Source organism: Mastomys coucha, unplaced genomic scaffold, assembly GCF_008632895.1.
Source record: "Mastomys coucha isolate ucsf_1 unplaced genomic scaffold, UCSF_Mcou_1 pScaffold6, whole genome shotgun sequence".
NCBI lineage: Eukaryota > Metazoa > Chordata > Mammalia > Rodentia > Muridae > Mastomys > Mastomys coucha.
The window spans coordinates 47,801,693-47,816,566 of record NW_022196912.1 but is presented as its reverse complement, the minus strand read 5'-3'; the positions used below and the strand labels follow the sequence as shown (position 1 = coordinate 47,816,566).

General features: G+C 41.8%; 1 protein-coding gene across 2 annotated transcripts in view; it reads left to right on the top strand.

Moving 5' to 3' along the window:
• Positions 1-1,650: 1,650 nt before the first annotated feature.
• The window catches only part of Prkar2b (protein kinase cAMP-dependent type II regulatory subunit beta), a 104,143-nt gene continuing 90,919 nt past the window's right edge, over positions 1,651-14,874 (top strand). Inside the window, exon 1 of one of the 2 annotated variants that reach the window (XM_031355288.1) lies at positions 1,651-2,163. In XM_031355288.1, the coding sequence (XP_031211148.1) occupies positions 1,863-2,163 (301 nt within the window). In that variant the 5' untranslated portion in view covers positions 1,651-1,862. The remainder of the gene's footprint in view (positions 2,164-14,874) is intronic. The other variant, XM_031355290.1, reaches the window with a different exon arrangement.

The following is a 14,874-nucleotide window of genomic DNA, read 5'->3' as shown; positions in this document are numbered from 1 at the left end:
CCATTACTCACTTTCAGAAAATAATATGTGTGTGGCCAAAAGTTCTAGCCAAAAGAAAAGATGAGGCGTGTCTGCTGGGGGTGGGGGGGTGGGGGGTGTTCCCTTCTCTTTCCCTGTTAGTTGACTTAGACAAATGACTGGAGGTAGAGGAGCCATAAAGCCAGAATTACACAGCAATGAACTTGAATGAGTGTGGATTCTTAATTGCCATTGAGTACCTCAAAGGCAAGATAAATAAAATCCCATCTTGTCTTAACTAGTATACTTTGCATTTTCTGCTGCATCTGAGTAATGGCAATCGTAATTAATGTAAACATCATTATAAATGAAGAAACATGATAGAAATACATCTTAGATTATTGGATCTGTAAAACATTTTGGTAGAGAACTTGACTAATATTATGTTCCATATGGCCTCATGTGAAGATCACATTTTCTGAGTTTATTTCTCATACACTCCACAATTACAATTTAGAAGTATGCTATTTTAAAAAACCACACAGCAGTATTGTTATTATGAGGTTAAGAACTGAACTTGAGAAATGAATTCCCTTATGGAACAATATAAGATAAACAAACATTGTAAACAAATGGGTAAGAAGCATTTAAAAAATAAAATGAAATGATATTTTTGATTTCTAGTTTCTGGATTTTGTGAGTCACATATTTTCTCTTTTGTGTGGGCAGAAAGGTAAATGAGAATAACTGAGGGAATAAAATAAAACTCAAGAAAGAACAGCAAAGTGAGTTTGCACTTGGACCACTTTACAATGAAACAAGCATCATAGAAAGTCAAGTATGTGTACTTAAATAGCGTTTAATTTGGCAAAAGATAATTTTTTTTTTCTGTTTCAAAATTCTCAGAATAGGCTCGTTTTAAAGACAAGGGCTTTTTTTTTTTTTTAAGCACAAATGTGTGGTTCTCTTTTTCTTTATATTGCTATATTCAAAATTTGGAGATTTAATTGAAATGCATCAAGATGTCAGAAAAGGTTTTTAAAAATAAGCAACAAGCAGCTAATCAGGCAACATACACACCCTTTGCTGTCAGCCCTGACTACCCTGTATCCTGTCTGAAGGATATCAATGAACTTTGGTAAGTGCTTTACAATACATGCGGCCTTTGTCTCAGTAACTAGTAGGAAAAGTACTAAGCACGGTGTGGCAGAGCATCTGTAAGGTAAACCCTCACAGCCGGGAGGCTAAAAGGCGGAATAAAACCTAGCGAAAAGAAAACGTCGTACCAAACAAGTGGCCGCGTCTCTGTTATCCAAAAGAGAGCCGGTAAGGCTGTGTGACTAACAAAAGACACCACGCACGTTTCTCCTGCGGTTGGATTCTAGGAAAAGGAAAAGCCACCCATGTGGAGGCTGAAGTTTCAGAAGGAATTGCGCAGCAGCAACTCTGAGTGGGACAGGGAGAGAGAGAGATGCGTGGGATGTGCTCTGGGAGCTCAGGTGGAGCGCGCGGCCTCAGCCCCACGCCCCAGGCTCCGGCTGCCTCCACTTGAGGCCACTTGAGAGGCGGCAGTGCTCCCGCCCGCCGGGTTGCCATGGTTTCCGGGGATCACGTGGGCGCGCGGGCGGGGGCGGGGCGCCGGGCGGGGGGCGGTGCAGCGGCGGCGGGAGCGGGAGCGGGAGGAGCTGGAGATGCTGCCAACCCTCCCCGGGCTGAGCTCGCTCTGCCGCCGCCGCCGCCGCCGCCGCCGCCTCACCGAGCAGCCTCGTCGGGGCCCCAGTGCGCCGCGTTCGCAGCCGGTAGCGCCCGGGGCGCTCGCTCGGGGGCCGCGCAGCCCAAGACCGGACCGCGGATAGGATAGGGGGCGAGGGCGGCGTCCAGGCGCCTCGGCGTGCACCGGCAGGATGAGCATCGAGATCCCCGCGGGGCTCACGGAGCTGCTGCAGGGCTTCACCGTGGAGGTGCTAAGGCACCAGCCCGCCGACCTGCTGGAGTTCGCGCTGCAGCACTTCACGCGGCTGCAGCAGGAGAACGAGCGCAAGGGCGCCGCGCGCTTCGGCCATGAGGGCAGGACCTGGGGGGACGCGGGCGCAGCCGCCGGGGGCGGCACCCCCAGTAAGGGTGTCAACTTCGCCGAGGAGCCCATGCGCTCCGACTCCGAGAACGGCGAGGAGGAGGAGGCCGCGGAAGCAGGGGCGTTCAACGGTGAGGACCGGCCCCCTCGCGTCCTGAGTCCCGGCCGCCGCGTCCGCCTCACTTTCGAACCCCGCCTTGCTCTTGAACCCTGTGCTGAGCTCCCCACCTTTCCCGTGCTCTCCACCTTCCCATTCCGCCCACCCCCTCAGCACCCATTTCGGTCGCTCCCACTCGCCCACCTTCCTACTCAGCTTTCTTGTCATGCCCTCCCTTTCTCCGGAGGTGGAGAAATGAGAGCTTGCACTCCCGCAAACCCCTCTGTCACCTCTCTTTCCGGGGCGTTTTGGGGTGGGCATCTTGCTGGAAGGTTAACTTTCCCGTGGTTGGAGATGTCTCAGGCTCGGAGAGTACCATTGTGCATGAAGGGCGCTTGGTTGGCGTCCTCTTTTCAGCCCTTAGATTTATTAATGGAGTGTTCGGGGAGAAAAGGCGAAGCATGTAGGACTCAGTGAGAAGAGTGTGAAATCGGACTCGCTGAGGTAAAACAAATTACTGACAATAGCTGTGACATTCTTGGAATACGAATAATTTTCCAGTTTTCCCAATACCATGTGGGGGAGATATTTTTGGACATGTAACAAAGGATCATATTTAGCCTGATACCTAGGGGGGGTCTTAGGCATGAGGAAATAGGACAGTGATTTTCTTTCTTTAAAAAAAAAAAAAAGATACGAAACATGTATTGAATGATTTTGATGTTCTTTTTAAAGTGTGTGGAGGAAAAAAATAACACCATGGGAAGTTCTGAGAGCTTTGTCAGTTGTCTTAATGAAAAACCAGTGAGCAACTAAGGACCACGCCAGACACTGAAGCTAGAAAGAATGAATGGGAGAGAAAGGAATCATCTTAAATAGCTGCTTTTGGCGAGTCCCACCCCTTAGCTTCCCACCTCTCCCTGACACACCACACACACACACACATGTTTACACAATATGATCAAATCCCAGGTTTTGCAGGAACCCAGGCTGAAATGCCGTGGTGTGCAAATGTACTAGTGTTTTCCTTTGTGGTGTAAGGCAGGAAGCATGCATGCAGCTTTTATTTGTTGCCACTGCTGGTGATTTGTGGGTCCACAGTGCATTTCATACAGTGAAAACACCCAAGTGTCATTCACTTCATTCCATTCCCTTAGGTCCCCTTCCTAGGAAGATTTTCATGTCTTTGTAGAATTAATTATAGGTTGAATGGGTTATAAAATTAATGCATTCTTAGCTTGTTTAAAACACACAGACCCTGGGCATTAGCGCTCTGTGAATGTGAAAGATTGCTATTTAGATTTTTAACTTGGGACAATTTGGGTGCTTTGAGAATAGGGTCATCATAGTATTAATTGTTCCCACACCAAAGCAGGTGCTTGTCCTGCTAGGAAGGGGAACTAGACAACATCTTACACAGATGGTATAGGAAGGACAGTGACATCTAATACTTGTATGCACACATTTGTGCTGTGCACATGCTATGTATCTGTGCCATGGGGTGGCACATGCAGACAAGCAATGCACAAAGGAAAAGGGGACTAGTGGCCTGGGTGGGAGGCAACAAGGAGAAGGGGGACTTGGTAAAGAGCCTCTGTGCTCTTTAGAATATAGTGTTAATACAGTCAAACCCAATTATATCTCATTCTCTTGAAGCACTTTGCTTTGCTTTCTGTTTTTGTGCATGGCCTTTCAGACTTGGTGGGCTTCTTATCATCTAGATCGATCTCTCTCTCTCTCTCTCTCTCTCTCTCTCTCTCTCTCTCTCTCTCCCTCTTTAAATAGCTCTTTAAACAAGTATACTCTCTGGAGCTTGAATTTGTACAAGGCCATGGTTTATGCAAACCTGATCATAGGCAATATGTATATTCTTTGCAAGAATGTCTGCCTTGCACATTGGGAGAAGAAAGAAGTGCTTTGGTAAGCAGTAGGGATAGTTTTATGAAGATTTGTATTTCCCAGGTCATCTTTTCTATAAAAATTATTCAAGGTCAGTTGTAATAAATGCTTAACCAGTTGCCTTTTAACATCTCTACCTTCAGGGGTTTTAAAACTTTTTAACTATAACACAGTTTGATCTTTATCCAGCATATGTACATGTGCATAGCCAAAACTTTGGCATTGGTATAACCTCAATCGGGGCAGTTCTCTTTTATATTTTTCTAACCAACGCTTTCATTGTGTTAGAAGTAAAATTATGTTGAAAATCAGTTTAAAAAAGAACTGTGGGCTATAAAAAAACTCTTGTCAGTCTGTTTTTGTGAATGGCCTCTCAGACTTTGTGGGCATCTTATCATCTGGATCTTCTTTTTATTTTATTTTATTTTTTTGAATAGCCCTTTAAACAAGTAGACTCTCTGGAGCTTGAATTTGTACAAGGCCATGATTTATCCAAACCTGATCATAGGCAATATGTATATAAGTATACACACACACACACACACACACACACACACACACAGATAGAAGCATCACTTATGGAAAGCTTGTGGAATTGATCCACAAACCCACAATCCTATTAAGGTTCTGCCTGTGTGCAGGAGAATGCTGAAGAAAACCCAGCAGAGACAGGGCAGTTCTCTTGACACAGTAGAGAAAGTAAGTGTTGGATGGCAGCGGTCCATGCGGTGCAGCGCAGGGTTGCAGGATCAATGACTTCTACCTAGCGCACGAAGCTTGAAGCTTGATTCATAAAATAGCATTATCTAGTGCCCTTCTTCAGGAGTAGGTGAGACACAGGCTTTTTTTCCCTTTCTTCCTTTTTTTTTTTTTTCGGTCAACAAACATCTCTGGTTTTTCTGGTACCCACAGTTCCCTGACCATACTTTGAAAGCCATTAGTCAATGGATCATGATGATCATAATGTGTCTCATCTTATTAATGGTTAGAGAAGGCACTGCCATTTGTTGACATCTGTGGTGTGCTAGGTCCTGCGTGAAAACCTTCGTTCATCATCTCAGCTGCGTGGAGCTGTAATGAGACTGTCATTTATTCTGCGTTTCATAGCCAGTGTGCCGCAGATCCAGAGTTGGCACAGGCGGGCCTGACTTCATCATCCCTGTACTCTTGTCATTCAAGTCTATCTCCAGAAGGGGATGGGACCAACTTAACCTGTGCTAGCCCCTCATGTTAAACTCTCCTTGATTCTTAATATATTTTCTTTAAGGCTTTGGAAAATTAACTTGTTCAAGGTTATATGTAGAACCCAAAGTAGCAAAACCGGGTTTTTTTACATCTGTCTAAGTGACCTTGAGGTGCAGATCATCAGGAAGTTCTGAAATGAAATTTGTTCTGTGGGTTGACTCACTGGTTGGGCGCTCCAGGTTTTTTCCAGTGTTGGTATGGCTTTGCATGGTTGGATCTTGTCTTATGAGTCACTTTTGTGTAAGTGATGGGATTATAGTAGCTTGAGGTTAAGAGACAAGTTTTTTGACCATGAAACTGGTACTTGTTAGATTCCTATAAAGACCAAGCCTGTGACCTTGACCTCCTGTAATATGGTAGTTTAATTAGAAAGCCAGATATCCGTAGTTATTGGAAAAGCAGTCGTCTGATCCTTTGTTGCAATGGTGTGGCCAAAGATGATGTTAGATAGGTAAAGGTGGCCTTTTACTTCCTATACTTACCTTTCCCATGGATTCTTTCATTTGTTGATAGAGTTCCTGTCTAATCTGAACTTCTAATCTTACATGTTCCTGTAGTGTGTGTGTGTGTGTGTGTGTCCCCTGATCCTGGCTTTCAGGCAACCTTAGGTGGTAGAATGCTAGTAGCTGTTGGTGACTCTTTCCAGGGAAACTCCCAGAAGCTAGAATGGAGACAGTTTGGCATTCCCTTTGCCTATCCCGTCCTGTCGAGGCAAATCCCTTCTATACAAGGGTAGTCGTATTCCTAAAGCTGGAACTTGCTAATGGGTTTACAGTAGGCCAAATTGTTGAATCAATATTAACTTGGAGTAAAATGAGTGGTAATTAGATAATCATTATGGTTGGATCTGTTGTTGCTCAGAATTTCTCAAGTGATTAAAAACAAAGTAAAAATAGTTCAGGTTCCCCTGATGGATTGACAAGTGGTAAAGAACAAATTACAAAGGGTCACTTGCAGAGCAGACAGTGTGGGTTGAAATCTAAGCAATATATAGAACTAGTCTTCTCTGTTGCAGGGTGGAAAGAACTAAAATTAAAAATAGGTACACAAGCCAGTAGAGCCTTATACAGCAAGAATGTCAAAGATGTATGCATACTTGCATGCCTGTGTGTGTGTGAGAGAGAGAGACAGAGAAACAGAGAGAGAGAGACAGACAGGCAATACTGTATATGAACTTGCTTCCCAGGTAGCAACTGTGACTTCATTCTCTTAAACATGTGAAGTCTCTGTTGGAAAACCTTACCTCACTTTGATTTTGACAGCTTAAGGAGGTATGGAGAACACACAAGATACAGTTAGATCTTTTAAAATTAATTTCATAGTTATGTATAATGCATTCTAATTACTCCACCCACTTCTCTTATCTCCTTCCCACACTCATTACCCCCATCAGTCTCATTCCCACATTTGTCACTTGTGGCTTTGTTTTATAACCCATTTCACTTAAGCAGGGCCATCTGTGGGGGCCTTGGTTAGAATGATGCATTGGAGCCTGATCAGGGACCCAAGGCTGTGTACTACCAAAGACAACATCACCCTCTCCCTGACTCTCAATACCAACTGGTTTAGTAGTGGCGGAGAAGGCTTTTTATGTCTTTAAGGACATGTGAAATGGGGACATTAGACCTTGTGCTCATGGTGTGGATTCAGAGAGTAAAGTTGTCATGAGAAGAAAGGAGGAAAAAGAGTGGCAGTGTTTATCTTGCAACTTTGAGCAAACATTCTTTACTTCTGATACAAGTGAGGACTAATAAATGTAACACCCTTAAAAGTGGAAACCTGCCTGAAATGGTTTCTCTGATTTCCTACAAGCCATATGGTGAAAGCAGGAAAGGGCAGTCTGCTGGCTTCTCAAGAACATGTAGAACCTTTTCAGCTGGCCTCTTTTACCTGTTGAGTTCACAGTCACTCTAGGGAATCCCTGTGTGGGCTGACCCTGGCTGGCCTGGAACTCCCTGTGTCAATTAGGCTGGCCTGAGCTCAGCCTGTCTCTGCCTCCCAAGTGCTGGGATTACAGGCACACATGCCAGGCCTGTTTTACTATACCCCTAACTATAAGAACTTCTGGTGCCATGGCCATTAGAAGATAGAAGATAAAGCAGCCAGTCATTGGCTTTTGCCTCCTGATGTGTTACGAACAACACATAACAAAAGACATTTATTTTTGACTTTCCAGTTGTTTTGTACAACAGAGAAAAATTATAAGAGCCTTTTAAAATTATATTAGATTAATTTTTATTTTAGGTATGTAAATATTTTGCCTACATCTACATATATATGCATCACATGTGTGTTTGGTGCTGGAACTGGGATTACAGATTGTTGCTAGCCACCGTGTGAGTGCTAGGAACTGAACCCAGATCCTCTGTAAAAGCAGCAAGTGTGCTCAACCACCGAGTCATCTCTCCAGTCTCCTAAAAGAGCCTGTTAATATATCTTGAATTTTTCAAATATATTTAGTCAGCTTGAAAACATTCGTAAAGGTTATATTTTGGTAGTAACTTTAGATTTGGGCATTTCTGGAGAAGTACCACCCTGATGAGCAAGTTGATGTGCTCGAGATCTGATGGTCCCAACTTGACAAGGTTGGTACAAGGATGAGTTGTGAGGTCCTTAGGGCAGTGTATATAGCAAGCACTGATTACATGTTAAATGAGTAGCTGAAAGTCCTGCGGAGTTACAGACTTTTGCTACAGAGCAGTGTTACCGTTGTTGTTTTATTTGGAAGGCAGTCTGGTCTTTTTACCTTTCAGAAGGCTGAGGTGCTTAGCCCACTATGGGATTTAATGTGAAGCTATGTTGCACAGTCATAAATGTTGTAACCTTTAGCTTACAATTTGTGGCTAAGAGGCTTTTTGTAGTAATGAGACTGTGTGGCCTTCAGCTGTTAGAGATTTCCTTACGTGACAGCTTTAAATCCTAAAGTAGATTACATCATTCATGCCAATCACTAAAATATTGAAGGCATTGTTTTAGTTCTGAGCGTAAATCCAGTAGTAGTATTACAAAAGATTTGTGATGTTCCCAGTAGAACAGTTAAACGGGATTCCTTTCAGTTACAGGTATTAAGTGGGTTGCTTTTAGGGGACATCAGTGGCCTTGAAGTAGTCCCCTTTTCTGCTATCCACCTACAAGTGTGCTTTGGCAGAAGGGAGTCATGAGAGAGAAACAGCTAAGGGAGCTGAGAGAGGGAGAAATAAGAGGAGTGAGGCATGTATGTGAGAAACTGAGGCAGGACCCTGAAGGACAGTGGAGGCTTGAGGTGTTTCTGACCTGTGTGTATTAAAAGCAAGTTTGCTTTCTGTAAGTCAGTTAGCTTCTCATTGAGGCTGCACATGCTATGTTCAGGTGCCGGAGAGAGGAGTAAATGTTGAATGGTTATTTACTGTTACAGATCCCACTCCATGGATTCCAGTAAATTTCCAGCTGTCAAGATTTTGTTTATAGCTGTTTAAAAAAAAAAGGTGTTTCCTTTTCAGCCTTTCAAAGACCATCAGGAGAACAGTGAATCTGTCTATTAGGAGTTTATTTATGATCCTTTAACAGGTCATTTATCAGCAGTAGTAGCATTAGAGAAGGTCCCCAGTGGAGGCTGGGGATTGATGGGCTATCTCAGAGTGAGGAGGGGAGGGACTGGGCACAGGAGATTGAGGTAATTGGCTGCAGGGTCTCTGTCAGGTGTCCAGAGCTCCAGAAGGAACCACCTGTTAGGGGGAGGAATAGCTGGATGTGGAAAGCAGAGGGCTAAGATTGCCCTCTGTCCGCAGAAGAACCAACTCCTTTCTCCTCCCTCCCTTCATCCCTTCCTCGCTCCAGCCCTCCCTTCCCTCCCTCTTCCCATTTCTCCCTCCCTCTCTCCCCTTTCGTTAATCTCTTTCTTCCTTTTAAAAAGAGACATGATAATTCTGTTACATTTACTCTGGATCTGTGAATTAACTCCTTTGTGAAAGTCTGTTCATAGAGCATACATGTGATTTGTTTGTTTAGATGAAACAGGTGAGAGGCAGAAGTCCCTATCTGAGTACATTTGGTCCAGGCTCATAAGTTTAGCCTTGTTCAAACTCCTATATTATGAACTCTTTTTTGTCTTCCTTTAAGGTGCAAGGTACAATTTAAAAGGCTGAACTAAAGAAAAGAAGTTGCTTTAGGATTTCTAGGGTTTGTTTGCTCTGTTTTTCATTGCAGCGAATGTTTATAGTAGACCACGAGCTGCTTAAGAGGTGGTTGGGGAAAAGTCAGAGTACAGTGAGATCACTGGGTTTGTTCATGTTCCAGCCTTTTGTAGTCTTGTCTATACTGTCCAGTCGTCATGACAAAACCCCACAGTAAAACCTCACTATGATGTGATCACATTATTATAATTTTATTGTGAGAGCAAGTTTTGTGTGTTAGAAATTTAGAATGATTTAGATGGTTTTATTATATAATTTGTGGAAATAACTGAAGCTAAAAAATTCAGGTCAAGGTTTAAATGAAAACAAACCAGTTTTTAAAAAATCAGCTATAAACACAGTTGGTGAGACATTTATGAATGTTCCAGCAGTAGGTTCTACCATGTGTGACTTAATATGTTTGGAAACTTTTTAAAAAGTCAACTCCAGTTGCTGCTGTTTAAAAATGTTTCTTAATTAAAAAAAAAAAAGACAAAAGATCAAAATAGAAACACACATTCCACATGAAAGTGAAGCCAAGAAGATATGCTGTGTACAGTTATTCCTGTGTCTGTTTGGGTTGGGTCTGACATTGTTTAGTTTATGTCAGCTGTTCCAAGACAGAACAGTTCATGGGAGTGATATTGAGGGATTTTTCTTTCAGGGAAAAAAAAGCTTTCATTTGGTTAAATACTAGTAGATTCTGAAAGCATCGTTTTTAAAAGGTCAAGTTAAGTTAAATGTGACTCAGTTATTTCGTTGGAGAGGGCTAATGTTAAATGGTGTCTTTTTACTTACTAATAATTATTATTAATTATATGTGGTTCCTTACATCTGCTTGCTAAACAAGGGCTGTTGGAGACATGTAGCTTCCTCTTCCCCAAAGAGGCAGAGTCAGGATTTGAGGCTGATGGCTGTGGTCCTAAGGCTAATTCCGGCCTCATGGCCTGTGGTCCATTTCCAGGGCTCACTGCAGTGACAGGCTTGAGAGAACATAGCAAGAAGTGAGCTACCTGCTCTTGTGCTGGAAAGCACAAAGCCCAGCCTTGTACCAGGCCCTCCCCCTTTACAATCTAATTATTCCATCTGTTCCACCCAGATTAGCCCATCATGTACTTCCGAAGCTCAGTAAAATATTTTGGCAACATGATATTTAGAAATATATGAAAATATTCTATTTTGAAAAACTCACTGTATTATACACTTCAACTAGCAAAATGTATTTTGGTGTATATTCCCAATATATATTTATAAATTTTACAAGTCTACCAATATATTAGTGTGTGTGAGAGAAAGTGTCCCACAGTATATGATCTGACAAGGAGGGAGTCTTTGTAGGCATGCTCACATCTCTCCCTTGGCCTCAAAGGATTGCTTTGTACACTGCTTCACCGTGCAGAAACTCCACTGTGAGGACCACAGCTGTAAAGGCTGCAGCTGGGACTCTGTTAGCAGAGGGTAGCTGTGCTTTACTCTGGTGTCCAGATTGAAGCATCTAGACTACAAAGGACCCACAGCGAGCCATGGCACTAGCCATATGTGTACTAGCCCAGAAGTTTGGTGGGATACAGTGGGAAATTTTGTCTTACACTAAAGATATAATTCACTTTACCTAAAAAGCCTCTCTTGTAGATCTGTCTTTCTGTGTATGCCTTGAACTTCTACCTAACTTGTAGAACACTACCTCTCTAGGCAAAAAAGGAGAATCATGTTACAGATGCTTAATTAAGGATCATACAAGAATGCCAGTCATTAGTGGAAGGAAGAGGAAACTTTAAAATAAATGCAATTTCTTAGAAGATTTCAGAAATAACACCCTGCCCAGAGCCTGCTTCACCTCTATGTTCTGAGCCTGCTTCCCTCTCCATGTCCTGAGCCTGCTTCCCTCTCCATGTCCTGAGTCTGCTTCTCTCCCCCATGTTTTTAAGCAAAATTAGAAGTCATTTCAGGTTTCCTTGTTGATACTGATAATGTCACCTGTCCTTAATCACGGGGAGCTTTGCAGATTACCAACAGCAGGAAGGGCAGGGAAACACTCTTCCCGAGAGTAGTTTCTCTGTTACTGCACTTTACCAGTTGTAGGTGATTGTATTGGCTGGTTTTGTGTGTCAACTTGATACAGGCTAGAGTTATCACAGAGAAAGGAGCCTCCCTTGAGAAAAATGCCTCCATGAGATCCAGCTGTAAGGCATTTTCTCAATTAATAAAAGAGGGTGGGAGGGACCATGGTGGGTGGTGTCATATCTGGGCTGGTAGTTTTGGGTTCTATAAGAGAGCAGGCTGAGCAAGCCAGGGGAAGCAGGCCAGTAAGGAACATCCCTCCATGGCCTCTGCATCAGCTCCTGCTTCCTGACCTGCTTGAGTTCCAGTCCTGACTTCCTTTGGTGTATAAACTGAATAAACCCTTTCCTCCTAAATTTGCTTCTTGGTCATGATGTTTGTGCAGGAATAGAAACCCTGACTAAGACAATGATCATATTTTTTTCAGTTAAAACTTAGTTAAATCTGAATATTAAATATCTATATAAAATATATGTAAGTGCAAAAGGGTAGAAGTCTTCTCATACATGTAAATAATATGCCTGACGCTAGCTAGTCCAAGACTACTTATTTACATCAAAGCATTTAATGAGAATTTCATGAAATACAAAAGCTTTATTCTATGTTCAACCTCATATTTAGATTTCATTATATTAAAAACAAAACAGTTTTATCTTTTAGCCTGACCCTTGATTGCTCTACAACAGGCAGAGAACACAGACACCAGTCATAACTTGCCTGTAAAGATTTCACATTCAGGGTGATGATTGAGGTAAACTTTTGTTCCCACCCTAACCCCACAAAACAAAAGAGTGGCTGGAAAACCAAGAGTTAAAGTACTGTTTTTATACTATTCTCTCTTTTGAGAAACAGGCTGAATTATGAGAATAAATATGTTTGTGTTTATAAATTCCAAGCTTATATTTTAACTTAAGCTTTAACAAGTCATTTTGAAACAACTTAGCACGAGGCAGGTGCTCATTGTAGAGACAAGAATGCATATAAATTAATATAAATCAGCATTAACTGGGAAAACCTTTGTGTACAGTGAGAGCTTGCTGTCATTTCTTCCTATTATGGTATTTATAAAAGTCAGCTCGTTGAGGGACAGATTTACATCTCTCCAAGTCAGCATTACTTTGTGGTTTATTCCTAGAAGCCGTAATCCTATACTTACACCACTGTGAATTGCTGATAACTTCATATGGTTTAGGAGATGGCGGGGCCTTCTGGGTCTTAGCTTACAGAGTTGCCCACAGATGTTTGACTTTTTCACTTGTGTTGTGAGTGTAACCCTTATAGTTGAGCCATCTCTCCAGCCCCAGATCTTTGTTTTCTAAGTTGACTGCTAACAAATTACACTAGGAAATATTAGGGCTTTCAGTTCTTACTAATATTACAGGGCTTACTTTATAATTCTTCAGAACTAATTCCAAAGTTATTTGTCTGAACTTTAACACAATCTCTCTTGTAAAAAAGTATTTTATGACAAGACTATGTGAACTAACCTGGCAGAGCTCAGGCCAGAACACAATGGAAGATTTTTTACATCCAAGAAAGAGGTAGAAGAGAAAATTAAGTTTTTCTTTTCTTTTTAGATTATGAAATACCTCCAGTACCCTAAGAGAAATAAGTATGTTAAATAACATTCACAGTGTTACTCTAACAGCTCTTACATTTTGGTACCCTTAGGGTTTTTGTTGTTTTGTGTTAAGGGGATACACTTAACACTGCATATTTTGCATTAGTACTACGCAGGCAAATATTTTAGTTAGAAATAGAGCTATTATAATATGTTCCACGTTCATATGAATGTGCACTCAAAGTTTCTTTTACATAAATTATCATACTTCAGCTCGTTTTTTGGAATAATGTTTGAGACGTTGCATTGCTTTGTGTAGCTTAAGTCTGTATAAACTGCCATGTAGTGTTGTCTCATGTAAATAAACACTATATATTTCTGGTAAATGTTGGCAATTTTTTGCTAGAGAACTATAGTGGATATTTGTGTGTGTGTGTGTGTGTGTGCACATACTTATTAGTAAGCAAATGTACCAGCTTTTAAAGATAGTTTCCAGTGTGATCAGGAGATTTCTCCCATTCCCAAACTCTTTCAGGGAATCATAGGATAAAAATTATAATAAAAAGTATGTTTTTATTTTTCTTCTATATTTTAAAAAATGCACATTGACATTCTCCTGAGGATATTAACATCTGATATTGCAATAAATTAAATGTGGAATCTATCCTAGTACAAAATTTGGAAAAAAATGTAAAATAAAATCATTTTAATGTTTATTAAAATTTGCTTTGGGGCTGGAGAGGTAGCTCAGCCATTGGAAACTAGGCTCACAAAAAAAATTCCTTCTTTTGGAAAATACAAATTTTAAATTAAAGTATGTTATTTATAACATTTATTTTGATCATTAACATATATATAAACATTTGTCAGGTTTAACCTCCATTACAATAAATATTGATGGATATAATCTGCATAAGCAGAGTTTTTAAGAGTCTAAGGAAACTTTGAAATCAAGTTTTAAGAACTGTTGCTCCAGGCTCTCTGCCTGAGGGTGGGCAGGAGGGTGTGGTTAGAGCCAACACTGACTGCATCTCTCTTGGCTGTAAGGGCTCTGCAGAAGCACACGCAGGTGTGTACATCTTCTGGGCGTTATGTGGGTTGCGTTCAGCCACTGCGTGTTACATCGGGCTGCGTTCAGCCACTGCGTGTTACGTGGGGCTGCGTTCAGCCACTGCGTGTTACGTGGGGCTGCGTTCAGCCACTGTGTGCATCCTGCTCCTTTTACATTCAGGCTGACATTGGTTAGTGTCTAATTTGACAGCTGCGCTGATCTTCAGAGGGATCTCACAGTGAAATGCTGTCTTTGCCTTATTACAAATAATGTTAGATATGTTTTTATGTTTGTTGATTCTCTGTAGTTCATATTCTCTGAAAAAAACTTCTGGTAACTCTTGCCTGTATTTTTGTCTGATTAATAATTTCACTGGTAATGTGAGTTGAAAAAGCCGCCTCTCAACTTTGGGATTTCCTTTTCAGTTTTTGATCATAACCTTTTCTCTTACATCTTATTGTTTTCTTTTGGGTTTTGTTTGTTTGTTTGTTTGTTTTATTAGATATTTTCTTTATTTACATGTACATTTCTCCTTTCCCAGTTTCCCCTCCAAAAAAAACAAAGAAACAAACAAAAACAAACCCCTGTTGCCTCCCCCCTCCCCATGCCTGCCACCCCACCCTCTCCCACTTATTGGCTCTGGCATTCCCCTACACTGGGGCACAGAACCTTCACAGGAACGAGGTCCTCTCCTCCTATTGATGATCAAATTTTCAATCCTCTACTATACACATGCTGCCAGAGCAATCAGACCACTCCATGTGCAGTCCTTGGCTG